The sequence below is a fragment of the Microchirus variegatus genome (genome assembly GCF_963457635.1).
Source record: "Microchirus variegatus genome assembly, chromosome: 11".
In the NCBI taxonomy this organism is placed as follows: Eukaryota; Metazoa; Chordata; class Actinopteri; order Pleuronectiformes; family Soleidae; genus Microchirus; species Microchirus variegatus.
Window position 1 is genome coordinate 8,222,667 of NC_139812.1, and position 27,912 is coordinate 8,250,578.

Genomic DNA, 27,912 nt, shown 5'->3' on the forward strand with positions numbered 1-27,912 from the left:
CTCTTTAATTTTTAATTAATTAATTAATTAATTAATTAATTAATTAAAGAAAGAAAGCATTAGTCTGTTGTTTTCAATGCTTGTTTCAGCCCATACTCGTTTTGCCCCTGGGTTAATTTAGAAACTACAACAAAAAAAAGTCCTGAGATGTTTTGGAATGAAACCTGTGTAGCTGTGTTGACAGAATATGTATTTTTGTGGTACCAGTTTACAGTACAGTACAGTATTTGACGTTTTGTATTTTTGATGAAGTTGTGCTTTTACTAACAGTATGTTTGTTTTCTCTACCTCTTCCAAATGACAAATGCATTTAAAATATAAACAAAAAATAATTTTCTCATGGAATATATTGATATGGCAGAAATTAGTATTTTTGTACTGTGGATCATGCAAATGTTTTTATATTACTGTGAGTAATTTCTACCAAAAAATACTGTAATGTAGTAGTTTTAGTATAATAATGAATTGACCTATGCAACAAAATAACAAAGACATGGTGGCAAAATGTACTGTTTGTATCATTCAGAAAAGTTGTGAAAATTATTTTATCCTTATTCCTTTTATTCTAAGTAAAGTGCAAAGTATTTACTTGTGGCAGCTTTATTCAATAATTCAATACAATATTCTATATATAATATATATATATATATACTGTCACAGTGAACTTTACAGAGAAACCTACCTGCTACAGGCAATACAATTGAGACACATCAGAGAACACATTTGACTCTCTTATTTGACTTCACCCAAAATCCTTCACCTTATTGTGCATCTTCACATCTGTGTCCTTAAATGTTGAATTTTATAATGCATTCTAATATTATATCCATTATAATTATGTATCCTTAACTTAAAATTGATATTAATTTAATGTCAGTGCTTGACCACGTTGTCAGTTGAGGAGGAGATTTAGCGCCACAGGGATTATGCATTGCATACTATGAAGTCCATCTGCCTGGTGTCAGTGTTGCAGTACCGCCATGTCGCCGGCAGGTAGCGCACTAGCACAATCGTCTTGAGGAGACAGTGACGTAAATAAATAAATAAATAAATATAACTTGTAGTTCCAGGATGTACAGTAGTGCTGCACCTCCCCCTCCTTCGCTTCACTCCTCCCTTCTGTCAAACGGAGCCTCCTCCTTCTCCGCGGTCTGTCTCCTCCCAGCGGATCTCCCTCCCTCTGCCACTGCAGTGGAAGAAGCCTCTGTGACGGAGAGAGACGGAGAGGAAAGACGCCTGAAGTCGAGTAGAAAGCGAGGCCAAGACTCCACAGAGCAACGCGGCCGTGTATAGTTGTTTTTCTCGCCACAGTTCGGCAGCCCACCGACTCCCTCACTGCTGTACATCCTCCCAGTTCCGTCTTCGTCGCCTGGATTTAATCATCCGACCTGCAAGATGGTAAGCGGCTCCTATTTTCACCCTCCACCGACGGTGGTTAACACAGAAGTGGGCAGGCCGGCGCCGTAATGTTGGCAATGTGTCGAATAAAGTGTCTTTTTGACAGCTTGTTTGTCCACGGCGAACGCTTTGCTGTAACTTCACAGTCGACGACTGAGTAGGAAACGCGCCTCTCACTCACTTTTTTTCAGCTCCCTGTCGCGCTCTCTCTGTGCAACAGCCCGGGGCAGATAGTAGCCTGAAGCCTGTGGCCCACATTTTTCTTATCCCTGCTCGGCATAGCACACACTCTTATTAGCAACTAGGCCTGTGCAAATTACTTTTCGTGACAGACACACATGCTCCTTAGGCACAGGGCTGGCCACTTAGTGTGGCACATTTCACGCACCAGGCAGGGACATGGAACGCCCGCACTCCTTGTGTTTGCTCTGCAGTAAACGTAAGCTCTCATCGTAATAAGTTCACAGCTCGCTGACTCTTTGTACATAGTTGCAACATTGCTACAGTTGAGTAAAAAAGCTGTTTGTGCAAGTTCTATCTATCTATCTATCTATCTATCTATCTATCTATCTATCTATCTATCTATCTATCTAGATGATGGTAAGTTACATCCTCCTGGACAGGCTGAAGTGTGACTGGACACATTTATCCATAACAACAATAATTCTGTGATAACCCTGTTAAACTCCGTAGTATGAAAAAAATGTGCAACAGGTTGCAGCTCCACCACTTTATAATGAGTTACATCTAATGGTGAGGTTTGTACCAAACATGGGATTCTTTTCCACGCACGGTGGCCTTCTTATACCAGCAAGGGTGTAGTAGTTCTTCATTTGCACAGTGGGCTTCCTATCCAAAATGCACAACTGTGACTGTTTTGTCCATTCTGGCTACTGTAGAAACTTGGTGGTGGAAGATGGCAGTCTCTGCAAATCAAGGCCCTTGGCTAAAGTATATTCAAAAGGCTTATATTATATGATTATGAAAAGGGGGATTTTAAGTGATTACACACTTGGGCAAACATATTGATGGGTACTGTTCTCAATTTCTGTCAATAAACCCTGATAAAAAGTGTACACACTGGAACTTTAAGAGGCACCATGCCTTTAGCCTGTTGCTTAAAAGCTTCGACTTTTGATCTTTGAGTCAGAAGGGAAAACACAGGCATTTTATTGAATACTTTTTAATTTGTTAGAGCAAGTGGGTTGGTTCAGTAGTTGCAGTTCAGTGCTAACAACAGCAGTCATCAGTAATGAATCTCAGTGGTTGTGGTGGGATGCCGGGTGATTTGGTTTGATGTGGGGCCCTTGTAATGTCCCTTCCATTTATGGAAGTGTAGTTAGACGTTTTTGGATCTCTGTAAAAGACTTAAGCCCCTCATCCCTCCTTTTTGCTACTCATAGCCCACAATATTTATATCCAACATACATCGAACACTCCTTTACACATATGCTTAATAGCCGGTATGTCAATGTGTCTTGGTCACCTTTTATTTTATTTAAATTTTCAAACATCAATACAGCTGTTAGCTTCAGGTTTTAGTTTTTGGAAAGAGTTGCATTATTCTTCAGTATTGTGAATGAACTAAGATGTAAAATTGAGACCAGTGACTAAAATAATGGATCATTTGGATTTGCATGGTTATGTTTGGTATCAGAACAGGACATTAAAATCACATGTGGTGCGTTCTTAGATGAAGTTAGATTTACAGATATCTTCATGTTTACTGAGTAAAACTGCAAATCTGGAACACTGACTGAGTCATTAATAAACACACGTTAATAGAGATTAACACATTAACCACACGCTAAGATTTCAGTGTATAATCATCTGACAGTCCATCAAGTACAGTGACGTTTCAATAACAAATGCATTAACTAGAGATTGGTAGAGACATTTGTGTTGCAGCTCTCTGTCAGGGGGCAGAAACTTGGGTTATGCACATCCTAATGACTGCATTTGACAGTGCCAACGTATGGCCTGACAAAATGTATTCCTCTCAGCTGCAAAGATAGGTTGGGGGCAGGGATCCACTGTTGCTTAAGCATGTAGTGGAATGATGTGATGCTAAGGGGAAGGGATTAAAATTAAAACCGTCCCGTCGTCCCGGGGACGTCATTAATTGTCATCGGGACGATCGATATTGTCTCTCGGGACGACCACGGGACGAAAGAGAATTTTGACTGACTACATTTTTCTGTTTAAGTTTTCAACACTTTCTGTGAACCAGAACGGGTTCGCGGTCGGTGAGAAATACTTATGTGAAAAGGTAAATGGCTGCACACTCATGTTTGTGTTGTTCAGTGAGACGCAGAAACTGCTCCTCTCTCACTGTGCGCCGCTCGAGCCGCAGCGCGGCTGTCTGCTTTGCGTGCCCGCACTGCATGTAAATATTTCATTAATGTTGACATGTTTGTTTCGATCACTGAATGAAGCCCCGCCAGGCTTAGCGTTGCTTGTTTATTTATTTAAAATAGGTTTTTTTATACACCACGGCTTTTTCTATACCGGGGAACAAGAGCGCATGCGCCCCCATGTAATCAGCGCAGCGCACGCATGTCCAGGTGCCGATTAACCCAAGTCACATTATCAAGTGCCTCATAATTACGGTAACATCGTTCTTGTCAATAAAGATGTTATATTTAGGGATACACCGATAATTCGGCGGTCGAAACAGAGCGAGTACACTGTGGAACAGCACCTGTTAAACGCTGGAAAGTCTCCAAACCAGTATGCGCAGAGAGAGAGAGAGCGAGCGAGAGAGATCTGCGCTCTTGGTCATTAGTTAATTTACTTATTTTTGTGTAGGTAATATGTTGTGAAATATGTTTAAACTTAAATAAACTACATCTACAAGTAGTTATGTCTGGTTGTATTAGTTCGTCCTGTTATTGACGTCATGCTGTCATCACCTGACAGTCTGGCTGATTTAAAGCCCCCAGATGCAGCGCACACCAGATGCGCACGTCATTGATATCATGCGCAAATACAGATATTCGAATATTTGTGTTTTTTCAAAAGTCATTTTTGAGTAATTTTGACAGCCTTAAACAGCCTCATGCAAATCTCAATGCATGGCCCTTCTCATGACGACTACAACCCACTAAATGCAGTCACTAAATGGGAGTAGTGGCATTAGGTCCGGTAGTGTGTTGGTTGTCATCTACAACACAACAAATCTAGTCTGGACATAAATATATTATTTATTATCAACATAATGTATTGTGTTTTTATTATATTATCAGTAAGTAACAACTCAAAATGTAAAAAAAGATTTTCGGGACGATTCAGGACGATTCGGGACGGTTCAAAATGTTTTTCGGGACGTTTCCGGGACGGTGGTGAAAAAAGTTAGTTTTAATCCCTGCTAAGGGGATCATATGCTGCCTTGCAATCAAGTGCCACCCACATATGGATTGAGCGTGTAGCTAATGTAAAAGAGATAAAAGCCCCAGTGAACCACCAGCACAAGTGATGTTCAACACTTCCAACCAGCCCACTCAATCTGGATTTATTGTCCTCGCTGGCTGTTGCATTGCTGCAGTTCTCGGCTCACACTGGAGCCAGCAGTCACTGGCACAGTTCAAACTCTTAGTGAGTCTATTTTTCAGCCTCTCTGCCCAGTGAGAAGAAATGTTTAAAGGAACATTCAAATGTCGCAACATGGGACGCTTGCCTCTAATTTCTGGTTTGAACTGGAGATGAAACAGTTGTGCACATGCAATAATGACAAGTCAAATAAAATATAGTAGCCAATATTGATGCAGGTGCAAGTGTAGGTTATTTAAAAAAGCCACTACCGACTAGGATTACATCAGAACATATGAGAGTACATTTACCGTCTGTTGGCATGTGAAGGAGAAAATATTACTGATTGACATTTGTTTTAGCTGATTTAATTCAGCCATAGACAAAACAATTGTTGCAACTGTAGCTGGGAAGGTGGAGCAGGATTCATAGCCCCATTCTGACTGGTGTTGCCAAGATGAATCTCATGTTTAACAATCCAGAATCTATGAGGTAAGGATTAGGGAGGCACGCTATTGTTGACTCGATATTGGATATCGGGCCCATATATGAATAATGACTAAAACAGAAAAATGAATAGGATGCTACCTCCTTGACTTCTATGCTTACTCCCTCTCAAATTATGATTAAAAAAAATGTTTATATATTTCGCACAATAATGGAAAATGCTGCGAAATATTTAACTTATTTTCATAGAAAAGATAAAATCACTTCTGCAGTTGGGCACAGGGCAAAACTGTCCCGTTTATGTGTGTGTATTGATTATCGCCCCAAGCCTTCCCACTATATCGGCATATCTATTATCTATTATTCTATCAATATCTTGCATCCCTAATTAAAATGAAAAATGTTCATTTGTTTTCAGCAGTTGGTAAATGTTGTATTTATCTTTATCCCCACCAGGAAATCAAGAACAAGATTTGGGTATTGTTAGTATATGTGGCATTTTGAGACTTTTAAAAAGTCTTTGCAGTTAAGCCCGGCAAGAGTTCCTATAGGCAACAGAGATTGTGGTAATTATTTTCACATTTGCACTCATTTTGTGTGGAACAAATCCCTCACTTACACCCACACAGAAATGGAAAGCGTACATAAACCTAAGCATACACAAGTGCTATAAGCTGTATTACACTGTTTTCAAAAGAAGGTGAGAGATGGGTCAGAAAATGTTTTTCTCATGTCCTTGATGGTTTCTCTTTCATGTGATAGATAGTTGTTAATGATGTGCAGTCAGCTCTTCATTGGCCTGCGTTTTGCCTGGTCTTCAAAGGTGGGCGAATAATGGAGGGGTAAATTGCCTCAAACTCAGTCTGAAAGCACAGCTCAGCTCTGCACTCTGCTGCAACTCAGGAGAGTTGAGAATGTTTATCATAACACTCGACTATATGAGAAGCTTGCAAGCACATTTGTGTTCACACAAGCCACTTTAAAGCGGACCTAGAACGGAAGTTCCAATTAATGCTGTTTTTTGGGTGAGTATCTGCTCCATTACCTCATTTATGAAGCCCTGAAGGTTCAAAACAAACAGTTCAGCCACTGCTGAGAACGCTGTGTTTTTTATTGTAATCTCAGGCTCAGCGAGATTTCTGAAAAAACCTGTTCCGGTTACGTAGACAGCAGTTCTCCTGAACAGCAGATCCTCCTTGTGCAGGCACTAGTCTGGGCACATCCGGTTGTGTACATTGTACTGCAGAAGAAGAAGAACGTCCGTTGCGGAGGTGTTTCACTTGTGACAGTGTCTTCTGACTCTGGGTCAAAGGTGTAGATGTGAGAGTGCAGAGAGCCTGGACAGCAGGATCACCTTTTCAGGCACAGCTTCTTTAACCTCCGTGGTTGTAAAATGTATGTGTTTGTGACACTTCGACTTTTTTTACTTTTCATTTTTTTGTCGAGGTGCGCGCGTGTCGATTGTCGGTCGATTTGTCGACATAAATGTCCCATCCCTAGTTAAAACAATGTTTTGATAATGAGTAGCAGTGCATCCACCATTCCAGAGGGGGGAGCTGTGCTTCTGAGAGCTGGTGTGCTGATTACGTCACTTCCAGGTATTGACCAATCACAAGATGGCTTCTGGGTGTCAGATTTCAGTCTGAAACAGAGAGAGCTTCAGTGAGGAGAGATTTCTATTGGCTCGTTTCCAACAATTAGGAGGTTTTTGACCATAAAAACAAGTTAATGTATGTAAGTAGACCTCCATAACTCACATATATGTGCGATAGGACTGCTCTATTGGAGCTTTAAGTCTCAGCAACAATATTATGTGAAGAAGCATCAGTCTGATACAGTTAGTAATCATGGAGAAAAGCAGTAAGGATAACGTTTCAAACACTTTCCTGCAGATTCCCTGCACCATTAATAAAGGATAAGATTTAGTCACTGTTCTCTTTTTTTAGTCTCTTTCATTAGTCTTATTTTGGATACAGGCAGGATGCATACAACTCGGCTTATGTTTAAAATGCAGAAATTCCATCCTAACTACCCTGGTGTTTTAGAGCCTCGCTACTGGCTCTATTAGGAGGATGGGGATTGCTGGACAGACAAAAACAGATATATTTGCAAGTGATAAAAGAACTTAACCGCAATTAACTTCTTGATTTGGTTCTCATCAACCACAACTCATCTCTCAGATGTGGATGAAAAGCTCTGTTTAGACTTACTTTCAGTTTCTGTTTCACCTCCTTGTCAGCCTAATAAAAGAAGTTCCTGCTTTTACTTATTGACTGTCATTGTTTCTCATTAATAGCACTATCTGAAACTAAGCAAACAGCTGCAGAGAGAAGCTTCCTGCTTCCTGTTTACACCAGCACATGCATGCCCCGTCTATCTGAAACATCACACAATATATCTTTAAGTATGTTGGTATGAATGCAGCATACTTTTGTTGAAGTGCTAAAATGCTTATCAGGATGCAGTTAATTTTCATCTGATTCACACACACTAGAGTGTCATGGCAAAGAGTTGTATTAGAAAAATAATTTAAAGTATACATCTAAACTGTAAATGTGCTAGTATTGTGAGCAACATATGCCCAGCCTATACTCTATACTTACAATAAATATTTTATATTTATTAATGCTAAGTGCTCATTCGGTATATCATGCTGTGAGTAGTTATTGTTTTGTCCCACCTACTCTTTTTCATTGGCTCTGTTTGAGTTGGTAATCGGTACACACTATCTGACTGCGCCAAGTCGGCTCAAAAATTCAAACTTGCTTGATTGATTGTGACTGAGGACGACTCAAGTCTTTATCCCTCACACAGTAACAGGTGTCTGTGCCATCTTGCCATGTCGACTGTCCCCAAATAGTGCTGCCTGATGCAGGCTGTGTCCAACTGTAAATCATGGATAAAATTGGGAAAAAATCTTGTATTGTGTCCCCAGCTTAAGATGAGGATGACTGTGATCTTACACTGAAGCTAATGCTGAAGGTATGTCATCCAAGTAAACTATTCTTTGTGGATATAATAAGGCTGATGTTGCAGTTGATGTAAATCATGATAGCACTGTAACACAGTTCAGTTAATGTATTGTACATTAACTAGTGGATAGAGAAAGATGAACCAAACAAGCTTGAAGTGAAATCAAATGTGCTGGCCTGATAAGAGTTTGCACAAGGTGAATTGATGGGGACCATGTTGTTTGTCTGCAGCCCCTTATATTTTATTTCCCAGCCTTTGATATTATGTCTGTGTTCAGTTGGTCTGTAATTAGTTGATTTTTTTTTAGCACGGCCATAGTGTACTACAATGAACCAGCAACCATGCCAGACTCTTCATTATGCAAAATGTGTTTTGTGTGCTAAAGCCTAATTGATTCTGAATGAAGCTTGCATTATTGATGAGCCAACACAAGTCTCTCACTAGCTCTTTCTCTATTTGCCTCTATTCTGCTGTGACAAAGCAAGATTTTTTTCATGTCATGATTTTTTTATTTTCTGTCTGTGATTATTTATATTCATTGACCTGGTACGCTCCCCTTAGCATCTACATAAAGGGGCAGCATGAAGTGATCTATTACAGATGAAGACAAGAGTAACTCTTGACTCTTGTTAGCTGATCCAGTGACCTAAGGCAGACCTAACCCTTAGTGAGTCAACCTGTAATCTTCAACACCAAATCTGCTTTGCTGTAAGTCTCCTCATTTCCAGAGACCCTACCACAGCCACCACTTATGGATCGTAAATATTGAGGATGTTGTTGAGAGCATGCCCATCCAATACTCATTTATGCACCAGTTTGTTTTGATAAATATTATTTTATCTTTTTAAGCCGATATTAATTTATTATATTTCTTATATTAAATAACCACATAAAGGTTTTAAATTAATTTTAGTTTGAAAGTTGCCTCCAGCACATTCACAAATTACATAAACATCTGTGAAACATGCATTTAGTATGAGAAGCCAAAATTCCAAAATTCATGCTGTAGTTTTAAACTGACTAGCCAAAACGTTATTGATCAACACTGCTGTAGTTTCATAATGAATTCAAAAAGGGACGTTCAGATTGTCTGGTCTGTCACCATTTATTCATTCTATGCTATTGAAATATTGTTTTACCAGAGCTACATTGCTTCTGCTTTATCCTCCACATGAGCGTTGTGGTGTGGGTTGACATCTAGAGTAGATAAATCTTAATTATTTAAGTCGTTTGAAGTGTTGTTAACAATGGATTTTTATTTTTTGTATTTTCATGACTAATTTAAGGGGGAAATAAAGGTGTGAACAAAAGTATGCATTGTACAGCAGGGTGAGGGTCTATCCATGAACCTGCCCTTGAATTGGAGAACCCAGGTTTAAGGACTTGAATCCAAAACATTAAGTCGCTGTATCTGCAGCCCTCAGTGCTGCTCTGTCTCAGATCGAGCTCCATGTAAGGGAGTAAACAAAGGGATCTTTCCCTATGGGGATCAATAAAGGATCACATTGTCACTATTACGCAGAGAGCCACACAGGCAATGGGACACCCTGTCCCAGTAATGGCAAACTCATGTGTTACACTGGAATTCAATCTCCTCAACTGCCAATGTGCAGCCTCTGTCAAGTTGTTCCACAGAGGAAACCATGTATATGTCAGCCTCAGATCACTGCACTGGTGGCTGACTCTGTCTTCCTGATAGGGTGTCACATGCTCAGTTTCTCTCTCTGGCTAATCCTCCTCTGAAGTCACCTCCTTCTCCTCACTGCTCTTAAAATACCACAACTTCACTGAGGTAAGTCTACTGTAGCACGAGGATAAGCCATTGTATGACATAACTTTCTTTCTCCAATCAGTTTAGTCTGTGTATTGTTACTCAGTGTTGCAAAGCATTGGCAATATTCCTTGGGGGTAACTTTTTATATTACTTCAGTTGTGAGCTTTCTTCACACTGGCAGGTGTGCAATTGCTCTCCTCGTGTTTTCTTTTGGTTTTCATGCCATTTACAAATACTTGATGAGGGATTGTAATAAGAGAATCACTTTAGACTGCAGCATGACCTCAGCTCTGCTTATTAAGGTTTTCTGAGCCAGACACAAACAGTCAATAGCTTCAGCAAAATCTATTCAGCTGAAATGTTTTTATTTATCTGCTGCTGAGCATTGCCATGGACACCTAGATTGGACACCTAGGGCCTGATTTACTAAAGCTTTGCGCGTGCAAAAACGTGTGCAAACTGGATTGCACACGCAGATTAGCGTTGATGCTGATCTACTAACAGGGCGCAACGAGGAGCGCATCCCTCAGACGGGCAAAATAGCACCCGCAACCCATTTAGCGTTCTTGCCTTAATGCATATGCAATATGGGGCGTTTACACGCTATTTTGCGTGTGATGGGAGGAGAAAATGTAAATATGTTATTTTAGCACGCGCAAAGTGATTTATCAAACCTGAAACTGATTGCGGTGTTTATTTTTGCGTCTATATTTAGCACGTTTGAAAGGCAGGTCTTAACTGGCACAGCGGTGCGCGGCGCGCACATGGCTGCGGTTATTTATAGTTATATATATTTGTAAATCAGGAAATTACGCTTTCCCCAACTACGCGTTCACAGATGACGCACATTCGTTTCTTATTTGGTATATCTGAATAAATTAAATATTGATATCCAGAGGAGAAATGTATGTTTGTACTGGTATGGGCTTACCTTGGTCTGCAGTTTGTGGTTCAAGGAGGGCTCGTACCTATGTTCCCCGGTTAAGACCGGAGGAACGGGGAACCCCGCTTTACCTTAACGTGTCCATCTAACCTGGTCTACACGGCGAAGCACAGGTGGCACAGTGCGCACACGTCACCAAAACCTCACAGGCAGGTTACCCTAACCCTAACCCTTCCAGTTCCAGACACATTTAAATGCAATAAATAATCACAACAATCACTATTTAATGTAACTATATGAATCAGCTATAGATATATCATATCGATTGTCCCGTCGCCTCTGACGTCAGATCAAAGGCTGTTGGCACGCGTAATGGAAACTCAGCCTGACTGAATGAACACAGATCCAGGGACGGACTGGGACTAAAAAGCCGTTGTGATGATCCGCTTTATTTATTTATTTACTTATTGATAAGAAAGTCACTCATCCATTAGAGCCATAAAAACAGCAGAACTCGCTCCCTGGCAGCTGTCAGTGAGCTGCAGGTGAGTCAGGAGGAGAGCGCAGCACCTTCTTTTTTTTTTTTTTTTTACGGCAACATCCATAGTCCATAGTTTTCTTTGTTTGATACGTCAGGTAATGATGGAGCTGTCCAAAATACTGACGCAGGATTGTAATTATAATAATAATAATAATATAAAAAGGTCCTATGGACCCGGGGAACAATATGTCATATATGCCTCGATCCCAGTTATCTGCTCATCGCAGAACGTCACTTTCTGTTGAGTGGCTTCAAATTTAATTCAGCGCTTCCGTTGAGTCTGCTCTTTCTCCATGTGGACAACTCTTGACTCGCGCAAAATCCTCATTTAAATAGGGCGGTCTTAACCACTTCTGCGCCTGTAGTCAATTGCGGCCGCAATCTTAGTAGTTCACCCGCAAAACGTAATCCAGTAGCGGGCGCAGTCTTTCTGCTCGCGCAAGCAATTTAGCGCTCGCTATTTGGAATCTTAGTAAATCAGGCCCCTAGTGTCCAATCCCACACTAGGTGTGATTGGACAATAAAACTGCTTCTGGTTTTGTCTAATGAATTTTTATTTGTTTATATATGCCCGTAAATTAACCCTTATAACCTCATATGCGTTGAGTTGAGTTTGCCAAGCAGAAGCTCAGTTTGTTTGTCTGCTGGACAATTGTGATTGGTCGATTGCTTGCTGCTGGGCCAGGCCATGTTTCTGTCTCTCTCAGCTATGTGAATGTCCATTCCATCACTCCCCTCCTCATTGCCACAGGGACTCCTTACTGACTCCCATGTGAGCATTCAGCCTCATCTTGCCAGGTATCAGTGGACACTGCAGTGCTGGAGGGGATTGGATGCGGATGTGACTGCTGAACATCAGCCAATACTACTCCCTCCCTCTCTCTCTCTCTCTCTCTCTCTCTCTCTCTCTCTCTCTCTATTCCTCTCTTCAATTCTGCAAACAATTCTGCAAACCCACACCCACGAACCTCTTCAAAGGACCCTACCTGTTACTGGAGTTATTTCCAACTCCAGTCTGGATTCAAGACTAGACTTGTTAGTCGACATACTGAATGTCCCATGATCAAACTGAACAACCATGATTAAACATGTGTGCTCCTCATACTGTCACTCAGATTAAACCGCTTTATTCATTAATTCTTAGTTGCGCAGTTTATACAATTACTCACCTCAGTGTATACATTTATAACTTCAAATTAATGTAATAAATATATAAAATGTTTAATAATGGTAAAAGTCCTACAGCCAATCCTGACCTTTTGAGTTAATTTTTGCCTTGGCTGGGAGTCACTGAGGGCAGGCAATCCTTACTTTTAATGTTGTGTGTAAAAGTTGTTATCTGGAAATATCTTCAGAGAGTTGTGATGCATTACTCATCCTAAGTGTTTATTCTGTGCACATCCCCACCTCATCAGTTAAGCTAATCAAATAGATTAGATTATCTGATGATCTATTGTTTCTATTGAACTGAGAAAAGCTCCAGGCCCAAAGTCTCAGCAATTTATTTTACAGTCCTATGCGTATGCCGAGTGAAAAAATATAATTTCATGGTAATTAAGAAATACGAGAAAATTGATCTGACAGTTTTATTTCAGAATTTCTGATATACATACTGTATATGAATACAGAACCTGCTCATTATATCTGGTCAAAATCAATCATGTGCTTATCACAGATAACCACCTGTTGCCTTCTGTATTTGATACCATTGTTAGTTTCATAAATAAGCAAATTTGTGTTCTGTAGAAAAATATCTAAAACACTGGTTTGCACTCTGATGAAACACCCACCTGTAAATGTTACATTCTGTTAATGAGAGAGAATTTAACACTGTCAATGCCATCTAAAGTAACTAATAATTGTTCTTGTTTGAAACAATTCTAATGTCTTCTCTGTTTCTCTCTGTCTTTAGGGAAATGAAGCTAGTTACCCCCTGGAGATGTGCTCGCATTGTAAGTATTCATTCACGTGTGCTCACTTTAGATGGAGAGCTCTTGTCTGTTGTTTTTTTCTGGCTTGAATTATGATTGCATGCTGACCCACTTCAATACATGCTATTTACTGTGTGACGTGGTGCCGCTGGGTATTTTTATGAATGTTGACGTTTTTATCATAAAGTTTGTCCATTTGTGTGATGTCGTAAATCAAGGATTATCACTGTGATAAAACACAATTCATGTAGTTATGGGTATTGTATGTTTTCAGAAGTATTTCAGAAAGTGATAGGATATCACCTCTCGAACTTTAATCAGGCATGTTTACAAGAACTTTGAGGAGGAGGAGGAATTGGGGATATGCCTCACGTTTCTTCTTTGTCCTTCACCTTACCTACCTTATGATATTATTATTATTATTATTCACAGACTCAGGCCTTGTTTAAAAAGAAGCCAAGGTTTGTAGATTTCACTTTGACACAGTTTTACCAGCACATTGAGAACCAGGTTAAAATGGATCAACTGCTGCATGCGTTTAATGAGCAGTGAGACTACGACAGGTCCCACTGTAGTGTAGGTGTACTTCAGGGACAGTGCCACTGCCGAGAATGACCTCATCATTCTCAGTATCTGAGTCACATGTGAACAATTAATTTGATGACCGGGCTAGAGAGTTATTAGCCCTTGAGATTTTTATTGCACAGTTGAAAAGGTGTCCAAACAAAATTAAAACAGTCTTAAAGGGATAACGGGGCTCTAGAGTGCCATCATATTTTTTGAGTAATTGCACTGGTGGTCTGAAATCCCATGCTGCTTTAAATGTGTGCATCTTTTTTTATGTGACTGTGGTATTATAGCGGGCTAGCCTCGACATGCTCAAATGTAGCACTTAACTATCACGACACGCTAATGCATCAAAGGTATAAGCACAGAACCAAGGTAAAATGAAATTGAAGCAATTGAGTGTTTTCTACAGCCAATTTAGAGGACAGTGTCTGCATTAATAAAAGAAAAAACGTTCTGCAAGTAGAAGATGGGAGCCTGATACTAACATTACTCTCACTGCTCACTGAACATTTCAGAGAAGTCAGCGGATAACACTTTTTTAGTTTGAATGCAGCCCTCTTCATTGGTAACCCCAGGCACAGCACAGTATTAACCCAGCACCTTATGGTGCTTTTCTATTAAACAGTTCTAGCACAGAGTCTACTAGAAACAGTCAGAGTGAACATACAGTATTACACAATATTTGTTATAATGACATCTAAACGCATGGAGTGAAAATCTGAAAAACTGATTTTAACCACTTAACAAATGACTGTGTACAATCTACGCAACTGTATGCTATTTTAAGTACATGTTTTCTACTTGGAACTTTGTATCATTTCTATTTAAGATTACTGATCTACTCATGCCTGGTAACTTTGGGTTAGGGTAAATCCAAACAAATGAATACAGGAATTACTTTGCTTCAAAGTATCATCTTAAATTAGTTTTCTGTATGATACACACACTTCTTTTTGCCTTCCTCCTTACTTTCTCTTCTCTTTGTCTCTCTTCTGGCTTTCGCCTCTGTCTCTCACACCCTCCACTGACACAGCAGCTGTTCAGCTCATCAACTGCTCAGGCAGACACTGGTTGTGAAGAAATTAGCTCTGGCCTGCTGCACCGCCACATAACTGCCCTAAAACAAATGTGAACAAAAAGTCTAAGACCCACTCAACAGCACCTGCCATTTTTTATATGTTGACATCTATTAAATTAACTTGAGGATTTTTGTCTTCAAGAATCATTTAGCACTTCAGTTTGAAATAAATCATTATTCCTACATGGTGGATACATTTCTAAGAGGCGGACTCCTGTCAGTGGGTTGTTACGCTGATACTGGCTTTATAAAACTCAGATCAGGCAAATACTTAAAAGCTGACTCTCTTCACACACAGAAACATATGCACACACACACACTCTTCACTGCATCATACTCTTGGTTGAAACCATCGCAGGACTGTCTGCAGCCGACTAAAATAAACAGAGGGCAGCTTGCTGGAGTTCCTTGTTGCTAGGGGTTTCCCTGAGGTGGGAACTAGAGAGCCTCCGTAGGTGGGGGTGTTGGGGTGAGTTGGGGGTTTTCTGATGATGGAACAGCTATAAATATATGGGGAGTGTCAATGTGCTGGCTGCCTTGTGTTGCCCTTGGTATGGTCCATGCAGGCTAGAAGTACATTATCAAACAGCACCCAGAGCAATCAGCTTAATGCACTGAGTGCTGTAGCTTTTCCATGTAGAACACACCCTACTGTGTGGCCTCCTCTTAAGGCCACATTATACTTCTCCGACTGCGTAATGCGTTATCCGACTGCGTCACCACAGAGATGCCTCGAGCCTTTATACTTCTGCGTCGTGGTGACGGACACGCGCTGCAATTTCCCGCCCGATCAGTAGGGGTCGCTGCGCAAGGTTGTTGTGCTTCTGGCTAGAGCTGAAACGATTGATCGATGAATCGATTATTAATCGATTACTAAATTAATCGACAACTATTTTGATATCGATAATCGGTTTTAAGCTTTTTTCATGATTAAAACAAGATTTCGGATTGTTTTAACTTCTTAAATTGGAATATTTTCTTAGTCTTTGCTCCACATTACAAAGAAATCATTAAAACTGAATCATTTTGGTTTGTGGACAAATCAAGACATTCAAGAACATCGTCATTTCCAGGTTTGACAAACACTGATCAATGTTTTTTTTAACATTTTCTGACATTTTATGGACCAACCGATTCATCGATTAATCGATTACGAAAATAATCGTTAATTGCAGCTCTACTTCTGGCTACAGTGAGCAATGGTGTCCGAGAGAGAAAGAGAGAGAAAGACTGTTGTTGTTGAAACGGTTGCCGTTTCTCACTTTTCTGTGTGACGGAACGCAGTTTTAAGATAATTTGAGGCGAGAAATTGGCCATTTAGAGTCTAAACATGTGCCGTGTGTGTTAAGATATGACGTATTTATAGTTTAGCAGCAGGCGTTATCGGCGGGGATCAGCCCCGCGTCTGTGGACGCTCGGTGCCCACTGTGAGCCGGCACAATGCAGCTTTGCTCGGCCTGTCCTGAGGACCAATCGCAGCTCTTGCCGTCTCCGTTGTCCCTTGACGGAGTGACGGACACTTAAAAAATATTTCGTGCAGTCGGAGACGACGCAGAGGCTCTTCGACAGGCTCTGCGTCGACGCAGAGGACTCTGCGTAACCTACAGAGAGCACTTTACGCAGAAGTATAAATTGGGCTTTACTCGTGGCCTGGTATAAGATAAGACTAGGTGTGACAGGGAATAAGGTGTGTGTTTGTGTATGCCTCTTTTTCCCCCAATACACAGAAACAATATGCTTTCCAAATGCACAGGTTAAAAGGCTTGATTAGTGTTCTCCAAACCTCTAAATGACAATGTCCTGAAATATAACTCGAAATATTCAGTTTACTGTCATAAAGAGGAGCAAATAAATTGGAACATATTCAAGAGGCTTAAGTCAGAAGCAATTCATTAGTCAATAAACAATAGATCAGGGCTATTCAACTAAAATTTCTGGAGGGCCAGCATTTTGGAAGGCTTTCCAGCAAGTGGGCTGGTCAACCCCTGTACTACATGTACAGTATGTACAGTAAACGGATACAAATGTATTCAATAATTTAGCACTTATTTATTGAAATAGCTACTAGTTTTGTGCTAAAAAGGTTACGTTACAGTACCACCAACATTTGGGTATAACAGTCACAATTGGCTCTTACAAAATTAGAGGTAACAATATAAACAACATTAAGGTGCAATGGCCACAAAAGGCAATTTTTGCAGAAATATAAGTAATGGTACCAATAATATTCAGGTACGACTGCTACAGTTGGCTCTAAGTGCAAAAAATAAAAGTTACAGTACCAACAAGACACAGGTACCGCTACAGTTGGCTCATAGTGCAAAATATTCTGGTACATACATAGGCCGCCTACAATTACAGCTGTACTAGTATTTGCCAAAAGGGACGCAAAGTGCCAGAAATAGGCGAAGCTATGGTTTTAATAATACATTCATTATTTATGGGTTAATGGGCCGCGGGCCGGTCCAAATTGCTTGAAGAGCCTGATCTGGCCCCCGGGCCTTAAGTTGAATAGCCTTGCAATGGATTAATCAGTTTGCTGTTGCATTACACTAGAAATCAAGTTAGTTGTCTGTGAGCTTTCAATATACCAAGTGCTCATAAATATATTCATTTTTGTCTCGAACACCGTGTTTTCTCCCATTTCTTTGACAACTCTACACTGTTTTTGCTTAGTAAAACCCATTGCTAATTGGGGGCAGTGTTGTGAATCAGACTCATGTAATTACTGAACTGTGTGTGTATCCTCCTCATGTTTACCCTCCCTCACACCTCATCTTGTGTATTTTTGGAGCTATATACAGCAGACTGTTATTATCGGTAACATTCCAACACATTTTCTGTACGTGATCTCATACCCCGCCCACGGTCTCAGCTCAGGTTAGCTTTGTTAATGGAGTCATTAATGTGCAGAAAAAAAGAGGACACATTCATTAATGACAGTTTTGGAACATTGTGTTTTATAATTAAACAAAAACGGGGAGGTACGTCCTGCTCTACTCAACAGATTTTCTGTTCCCTCACAGCTGTGCTTCTCTTTAGTGGTTAGTTCGCCACCTGACTTTTAACAGTGTTACTGGTAGCCATAGCCGATAATATCACATTTGACTCTCTCTTACACTCACACAAACAACCAGAAAGTATGTTAATGAATCCATAATGTGTACAACACTGATGCGTCTGCCATCCACAAGCTTCAAGCCACAAGCTACATATGCATGTGTTTTCATGTATACACCACATGAAGTGTTTAAAGGTTCCACCTTTTGTTTCTGTGTGTGTGTGTGCGTGTGTGGGGGGGGGGGGGGTGCTAAAGGATTCAAGTCAGTCGCCTAGTAACACAGATGCATGTGCATGCAGCGTTTTACGACAGTGTGTGTTTGTTGTGATTTGCAATGGAGTATATGAGATTATCATAATCATCTCACAGTTACATTGGGTCTCCCTCAGAGCTGCTTGATAAGAATGTAAAAACCCATTTTCTGAACCATATAGCACAAATATTACCCATAGAAAATCTGTTCTACAATATTAATATATGCTGTTATGTAAAACATGACTCTTTCACCTTCATTCATATTCTAACCAGGAGTATCGGTTTACAGCATCAACCACATCGTTGCAGCTGTCATTGATGTCTAAAGACTCAAACACACAGGTTATGACACCAGGGTTAATTACTGCATTCAGCTTTGTCTGCATCTGTTTCTGTAATTGTATTATGCATAGGTATAGACGTCTCGTCTTTGTGGCACATTTCATGAACACAGCTGTGCAATACAGTGACCGCAGCAGCTTGTGTGTTGAACACTATCTGTAATTGCACATTTTGTGGTCTGGCGACTGTAAAGGCAGTCAACGTTTTCCAATCTGGTGATTGGGGGAATTACGCTCCATTTGCTGCATTCACTGCAGTCAATGGCACTGATTTTGCATCTACTTGCAGGATAAGTGTGTGTGATATCAACATAAAGTATGCAAGGTAGTCAGACATGCATTCATACCCATACACTTCCTATCTGTGCTACAGATGAGCTTAAGTATGACACAGTATGGCTGCAACGATGCCCCTTTCACAGACCTGTTTTGAGCTGAGCTGGTATCATCTGCTGTGAACAGGAAACAGGAGGCTGCTGATAAGGAAGTGTTTTGTGTCACAGGACAGCCGTGTGCTTGCTTCTCATAACTCACACCTAGAGGACACAGAAACCCTGTGGTAAATCCGATTTTGAGCATTTTTGTGTGTGTATCAGGAACATAAAAACAAGGCAGTGACGCCTCCAATAGAAATAAAATCTAATTTTCATTACTTCATTACAAGTAATGAAAATTAGATTTTGTGGGACAAACGTGATTCTAAACGGTTTTGTTTCATGTTTGAGAACGCATTTATCGATCTACAGGACACCGGGGCTTTTGCAGTGCTCAAACAGCACACAGGCACAATTCTGAATGCAAATAAGAAGGCAATCAATCGACGATAACACAGGGGCTCTCACTCCTGGTTCTGGGGAGCCCCTGTCCTGCATGTTTATGTGTTTCCCTGTTTAATTTTCACCTGAGAATGGTAGTGATAGTTATCAACATCAACTGATTTGAAAGTGTTTACCATGATAACCTTTTTAATTGCTTCTTTGCTATTTATAAGAGTGATGAGTCTGCACTCACCTCAAAGGCAGAGCAAAATTATTCCTAAAGATATTAACACCCCCTTAGTGTTTTGAGAATGCTGTTTATATTCAGCATCAAATACAGGTGACTCAAGGCCACAGCATACGATCTGCCTTACGTTATGCGTTTTTGGCCTTAGGTCAAGAATCCATACAATCCATCCAGCTATAACACAAATTTCTAACATGAGGGAAATATGATGTGATGACTTTTTAATGCAATCGTCAAAGTTTATTTACAGTGTGACATCATAATATTTTGAAAAAAAACATTTGATCGACAATTACCTAAAGTCCAATAACGGAACAAAAGGGTAGATTGTGACTCGACTCCTTACATGTTTACAGGTTAGTGATGGATTACAACCATGAGGTGGTAAATCTAGGATTTTTCCAGTGGTCAGAGAGTTCAGTGTATAATAAATCTATGATGACATCTCCTTGAACCTCACCTGAGGTTTCTTAGCCTGATAAATATGTCGCCCTAGCTTATTGTTCCTCCTTCCCCCTGTTTGCTGCGTGTTAAGATTAATAGATAGTGATGATGTCATTTAGGATCACAGACTACTGTAGGTAGTGTTGTAGTTTGTGGTTGGCCACCCGAATCATGTGACCCTCTGTGAATGAGCTCATATAGTAATTAACAACTGGCTTTGTTATTGCTTCTGGATAACTCCTTGCCATTGCTCAGTATAGTGGGTTAGGGAGTTGAGGCTGTTTCTGATGGCAGGGGAACAAAAGATGCTGGTGTCCTCTAATAAAGAAGCACCAGTAGGCAACAAAGTCTGTGAGTTTGCAATAACTGTCTCCATGTATTTATGTGTCTTTGTGCTATTTCCTCTGTTCCTTTCTCTCCCAACGACTCTCATTTCCCCCCTATTTTAAATTCTCTGCAGTAGTAATATTTATTCATTTCAGGTCACTGTGTAGTAGAGGAGAACATAATGTGCTGTGGTTTTGTGGGTCTCGGAGCGCTTGGCTCAATACTGTGCAGGCTGGAATTGGTGTCCTTGACCTAGTTGCAAGTGTTGGCTGCTAGAATTTATGACTACAGTTCATGCAGGTGTTAGCGAGGGTATTTTATATGTTGCATTTTTTTTTTTTGCTGGCTCAGTCTACATGATTCCTTATTTATCAGCAAACAGTTGAAAATAAAAGTGCACTGTGGCTCATTTCTCTTTCACTTTTAACTATAACATATCTGTGTCCTGGATTTCCTGCTGTGAATAGAAGAGGCCGTCATACCTGTAGTCTTTATCATTTGTGTGATACCGAGTATCCAGGCAGTGGAGAAGAAAATCACCAGCTGAATCTACAAAGAAAATGTCAGTGTCTCATTAAGATTTTCTCTCTTTTTTTCTCTTTGTCCAGTCGATGCTGATGAGATTAAGAGGCTAGGGAAGCGGTTTAAGAAACTCGACCTAGATAACTCTGGCTCGCTCAGTGTGGAGGAGTTCATGTCCTTGCCGGAACTGCAACAGAACCCCCTGGTGCAAAGGGTTATCGACATATTTGACACAGACGGGAATGGAGAGGTGGACTTTAAAGGTATGCAATAAACTTTAACCTAAATTTACTGCTGTATTCTAGAACTACTGCCCCCTATCATTATAACATCAGCTGACTAACATGGACGGTTTACTATTTGAAGTCTGTGTTGTTGGTATTTGGTGTCAAGGCTCCCAACGAAGCAACTCCTTGCAAACATACACTAAGCTTAGTACATCCCTTAATAAAGAGGAACATCTGCATCAGATGCAGACTTTAGTAAAGATCTAAGTGCAGTTAGGCCTGTATGAGCTTTCCCCAATACCCACACACAAACATGATTAAGTAGGAAATGTGTCTCAACCGGTTTTTCTCAAAATGTATGTAAATCAGAAATTAAAGCATCCAAACACATGTAAAGGAACTTATCCACCATTAACACCACTGTAACAGAAAAGTTGATCTTCATACTGTATTAATGTGTCTGTGCTGTCTGTGTTTTGCTTCTACCAGCTAACAGTAGTTAGATCACACTAAGTTCCATAAGCATTTAGTGTGCAATAAAGCTGATTCCATGTTTGAGGTAAAGCTCCCATAGACCGGAAGTTCCAATTAACGCTGTTTTTGGTTTGCTTCTGCACCATTACCTGTGTTTATGAAGCCCTAAACACAAACCGTTCAGCCACTGTTAAGAATGCCGGGTTTTATTGTATTCTCGGGCTCTGCAAGCGCTCTGAAAATGCCTGGAATCGTGACGTACGGATCCCGTCTCCTGAACAGCAGATCCTCCTGCTACGGGCACTAGTCCGGTCACATTCTGTTGTGTACATTGAACCGCAGAGGAAGAACGTCCGTTGTGGAGGCGTTTCACTTGCGAGTCCGACTTCGGGTCAAAGTTGTAATAGGGACTGCGGCGGGTAGTCGTGACGAAGCCCTTTTTAAACATTGTTAAAACAATGTTTTGATAATGAGTAGCAGTGTATCCACCGTTCCAGAGGGGGAGCTGCACTTCTGAAAGCTGACGTGCTAATTACGTCACTTCCACCTGGCCAATCACAAGACAGTTGGGATAGCTCTCGTTGGCTGGCCAATCACAACACAGTCTGTCTTCTTGGTGTGAGATTTCAGTCTGAAACTGCGCGGCTGACGAGAGCTTCAGTGAGGAGACTGAATATGTGACTTGATGCTTGCACAGCATTTCCATTATACAGCAACAATAAATTCCATTATATCAAGATGACAGTGATGATTGTTCTCCTTCCCCAGAGTTCATTGAGGGAGTCTCACAGTTCAGCGTCAAGGGTGACAAGGAACAGAAGCTTCGGTGTAAGTAAAGCTGCTCCTCCGTGGAAACCTCATGTTACCAGATATTGCACCAGTGGTTCAGGGTCTTCTTTCCCAAACACATTTACTTGTTCTGCGGTCTCTGTAGTTAAACCTGGCATGACTTCATCTCAATGCATCCTAGTCCTGCAACAACAAACAACAGTAAATGTTTACTGTAATGATTTACTTCTAAAGTATTCATAACCCTTCTATCCAGAATAATCGGTGTGAAAGTTGAACACCACCAGTTTTAGTGCCTTTTGAATTAACACTTGAAGCTTGGAGCCAGTGTGTGTGAAATGCAAATAAGTATGTTTATTGAGGGATTATTGAGTGAACAGCAGTGAAAAGGGGGACAAAGTTACAAGACAGGTCTCTGTTTTAACTGATTCTACACTGAGTCTGTTTCTTTTCCCTCGTCTCTGCCACACCCTTGCACCACAGTCGCCTTCAGGATCTATGACATGGACAAGGACGGCTACATCTCCAACGGCGAGCTCTTCCAGGTGCTGAAGATGATGGTGGGCAACAACCTGAAGGACACGCAGCTCCAGCAGATCGTGGACAAGACCATAATCAACGCAGACAAGGACGGAGACGGCAGGATATCCTTCGAAGAATTCTGTGCTGTAAGTGGAAGCCCCCCTCTGGTGTTTTGGGGCAGTGACATGTAGTATCTGCTGATGCAGACTGTTGTGCTGCAGGCAAATGTCAAAGGGGCAAAAGAAAAGCCTTGAAAACAGTTTTTTCTCCTCTGGCCTGACTCTCTCAGTTTTTCCCTGACTTGTAAAACAATCTGTTTTCGCTTATCCAAATGTGCCCTACTGTGAGTCAAATGACACGTTTTGCATCACAGTAGGGCAAATTTTGAAAATGGAAAACAGATTTTTTTACAACTCAGTGAAAAACTGAGGGAGGGAAGCACATTTTCTAAAAAATACTACTGCTATTCTAGCAATACAAAGCCACATTCAAATCGGTGAAGTATCCCTTTATATTGAGGTCAACACATGAAGGGGACCTCTAAAGATGCTCATATAAAGCTGTTTCACACACTGAAGAGAACTATTCATAACTTAATCTACCAGAAATAACCAGCAAGGTTCAAGAAGGGAGAGGTGAAATTAAGATGCAGATTATTTAAATATCTGGTGTTGGCTCATTTAAACCCTTCCTTTGCACTATTACTGTTCACCAGTTTTCAGTTGATCGTTTTTATGCCTTTTTAAGGACTGTTCAAGTGGTCTTTGTGTTTGCCCAGTTTTTAAAATCTGCCTTTTAAACCCACAGTTGAACAAAAGCTAGAATAATTGTTAGGCTGGGATACCAAAGATATCACGTTTTTTGTGTATGCAAGATTAATAATAATAATGCATTCATCAAGCACTTTTAAAGATTTTGAAATACTCAGTTTGTGAAAGTCTCTTTCAGATCTGTGAAACAATGATCACCCACACCATGACATCCTCTTGTCAGACCCCCTTTGTTTGGAGATGTTTTCTAAAAGGAAAAGCACCACTTTCAACTCTGACAGACAAAAGGAGCGCATGTGACAGCTGCGTCTCTGGAGCCTTGAACTAAAAAAGACGAGTGTATTTTCAGTATAGCACGGGGAGAGTATTACATCGCCCCCCCCCCCCCCCCCCCCTTTTTTTATTAATAAAGCAGTAACTTCTCAAGGAGGAGACAATGTGACATGATTTGTGTCCCGCTTGAAACGAAACGGCAACAAAGAGTGTTTAAAAATAAGGTATGTAAAAATAGGACTTATCTAAAAACTGTAGTGATGCGCGGGCCGACACACCCTCAGGTGAACTCCAAAGAAAATGCAGCGAGTTCGGGTGGGAAGGCAGCATTATGAGTAAACTATGAATAACTCCCTGTCTGTATAGTTTGATTTGTTCATAGTTTTCCCCTCTCTCTCACTCACACGTGTGCACACACAGTGAGTAGGACATCACCTATGTTTTTATTTTTCCTAAAGAGGTATCTGTCGCTTTTGTTTGGATGCACCACCTGCACCTAATATCTTTCTGGAAGGATCCCAGCTCGATATATCCTCTCCTTTCCATGCAGCCCCTAAAGCGAGTGCACAGTGGTGCATAAGCAAACTGTAGCCTCTGTTGTTTTTGTGCAGCTAAACACAAGGCCTTGACAAAAATGCAGTTTGTAAGCTAGGGCTTTTCTGTTCAAGGTGACAATGTTTGTTTGTGGTGCTGTTGGTTTCTGTGTATTTTGTGTATTTATTTAACCTCTTCCTACACCTATGGCCAAGAGTCAAGAGTGAAACTCCTGATATCTTATTGCTTTATAATAAGATAAATAAAACCAAAATACACCAACGAAAGATTGGTAAATTTGGGTAGTAATTAACATATACTTTTGAGGGTCGGGTTCAGCTTTTGTAACCGATCTGGTGCGGGTCATAAGAATCTCTGACGTGCACATCACAAAAAGGCTGGTTTTAGAGTTTTTTTATATATATCAAAGGGGAACTTGAATTATTTGTAATTAAACAACTAAACTTTCCGGCTTGTAAAAGTTGTTGTATAATGTTTTCTGTATCTCTGGAGATTTCTGAACTTAAAAAACTATTCTTTTTAAATTAACTGGTTAAATGTTTTGTCCATTAATGTAAAAAATATTTTCCCCAAGCCTCGAAATTATGACATCCTGGATGTTTTGCCCACAAATGAATGATAGTCTGTCAAAGAAGAGCAAAGACACTTTATTTACATTTGATAAGCCTAAAGGAGAACAGGCATCCACCTTTTGTTTGCAGAGCTTCAGCCACACTGAACACCAGTAACAACAAATATTTCTCTTCCAAGTCTTTGTTTTGACATTGAATCAACACAAAAATCAGCAACACTTTGTCCGTGCACAGTTATATTCTTTACACATGCCATCACTGCATCTCTAGAACGCTTGAGTAACAATTGTTTTTCATGTCTCTCTCTCGTTCTCTGCTCCAGGTGGTCGGCGGTCTCGATATACACAAAAAGATGGTGGTGGACGTGTGAGCGCGCCTCTGCTCGCTGAACCCCGCTGCCTCGCCTTCCTCCTCGACACTCGTTTTCTCCACCATCTCTGAAGATCTGCTCAAGACGTCCGGCAAAATGCGCTCTGTGTAACTCAATGGAAGTATTCTCTCTCTCTCATTTCTCTTTCTTTCTGTGAAGCCACTTTTTCCTTTCAAAAAACCACAGGCCTAGTGAAGCCAACTTTGAAGTGTTATTGAACTGTAAAAATCCGCTCCATGAACCTGGTCATAGCACTTTAAGAGACTGAAGGACATCTATACATTATGCGCAAAAGCATCTCCAACTTTGGATGGGAGGGAAGGGGCTCAGTGAGGAGGCTGGTTGGCTTGTCCATATGACATCATTTCTTTCTTTCTTTTCTTTTTTATTTTTGATATTTATTTTTGTTCTTGTCTTTTATAAAGAAGAAAAAAAAATACAAGTATATCTACGGTTGTGTCGTGAGGAGGTGTATAGTATATTAACACTTGACTTACAGTGCAACTAGAAAGTAGGGTATGAAGTGCCAACCAGAACATATCCAGTAACCAGTCAAAGTCATTACCCATCATCACAGCTGTTGTTCATGCAGGACAAAGTGACGCGCAACACTCCGAACCGCGAGTCACGACCGATGCAAAATGACATTTCAGAGCTGTTACGGTTAGTAAAACTTCCAGTCACTCTTAGCAAAGCAATCCATACGTTATTTTTTATTTTATTTTGTATTAGTTTTATTTATACTTAAAAATGTGTTTATATTGTTGGAGATGATCCTAGTTTCCTGTCATGATAGATAAAACAAAAATTCCATCAACATGTCTTTCCAAAAAATTATTTGTGGTTGCAAAGCGACAAAATTGTGGTTCACTCTGGACAAAGTATTTGTTTGCGTTGAACCATGAGACAATCTCAATTCCTCGACTTGATTTTGGACGGCGGCTGGATGGACTAAGCTAAGAACTGACAGTAGACGTGTGAGATTGTACACTGTTTGTGCGAGTATATAGCGATTTAAGAGACTTTATCTGCTGGCAGCGTTTGTGTTAATCAATATGTGTATATTAGGTAAAATCAATGTGCTCATCATCTTTTAACAGCAAGAGGAGAAAGGCGCCTCTGCCCCAGCGCAACATGAGCCCTTCTGAATATTTACCAGGTACAGCACAGGATGGGTCAGTTTTCTTGTACGTAACACAAACACTTCAATCTCATCATGTTGGCATGATGATGGGGTGTGCACCGCGATAGACATATTGTAGTTACTCCTTTTTCCCTTTTTTTTTTTTAATGTGTACATTTCAAAAGTTGGCTTCTTCTCCCACTTTGTCACAATCACCTCGTTTTCTCCTCCTTCTACCCACTAACACAAACATGGAGAAAAACTAATAATTCAACCAGACGTTTTATTTCGTAAGGGAATAATGCTTCCTCCTATGAACGGCATCAGGAATAGCTTTTTTGTTTAGCTGTGGAGGCTGACTGCTGGTTTGAACAGGAGTTTTCAGTCAGACGTGAATCTGGAGCGCTCTGTTGTCCCTGATCCCAAAGCTCTGCACGGCTTGGGCCTTCCTGTGCTTGCATGACATGGAAATATATTTTTTTGTTGTGCATGTAGATCACTTATTTGAAATAATCCTCTTGTTTACACATGGATGGTGATGTTAATATATTTAAGAATTTAACGGTATACAATATGGATGTTGCCAAACTTTGGTACATGTACACATATTCTATGAGAGGTAATCCAAATGAACTGAACTACATGTAACTTTTTTGTATTTTTACCCGGATCAGCGAGATGCTTCTATTGCAGTGAAAGTTGCAATCTGATCCCATCTCAAACTGCCACACACTGTACTCAACTTAAAGGGGAAATTTTAGGTTTTTGTTTTTTTTCTTTTGTATATAAGTATTTGTTAAATGCAGTTCTGGCTCTCTGTTCTATGTATAGTTCAGATAGAGCTTTAGTTAAAAAAAAAAAATTTCTGATGGACTTGGGTTCTTTTTTTAGTTTGTGTGGGGATATTTGGAAAAGTTACGTTTGAGATATTTTTTTTCTCTCCTTTTTCTGCATGCTGCATCTTATGCTGTGGGACTGTTGGAAACTTGATACTGTAAGAAAGTTAAATAAAATTTAAATAAACTTTGAAATGTTAAAAGTAATGGATGTTCAGTCATTGTCCACCATGATGTCATTAACTCAATTGCATTAACCTTTAACATACATTTTCATTGTCATGAGGCAGCTGGTCTCGATTAGTTCCAAACCTTTGTTATAT

General features: G+C 40.4%; 1 protein-coding gene across 1 annotated transcript; it reads left to right on the forward strand.

The window, feature by feature from the left end:
- Positions 1-1,206: 1,206 nt before the first annotated feature.
- On the forward strand, positions 1,207-27,783 carry LOC310934469 (calcineurin subunit B type 1). Its single transcript, XM_083898201.1, has 6 exons — positions 1,207-1,398; positions 13,457-13,496; positions 21,165-21,341; positions 22,548-22,607; positions 23,052-23,236; positions 25,583-27,783. Exons 1-6 carry the CDS (start codon positions 1,396-1,398, stop codon positions 25,628-25,630), a joined length of 513 nt encoding a protein of 170 aa, XP_083754327.1. The 5' UTR covers positions 1,207-1,395; the 3' UTR covers positions 25,631-27,783.
- Positions 27,784-27,912: the final 129 nt, after the last annotated feature.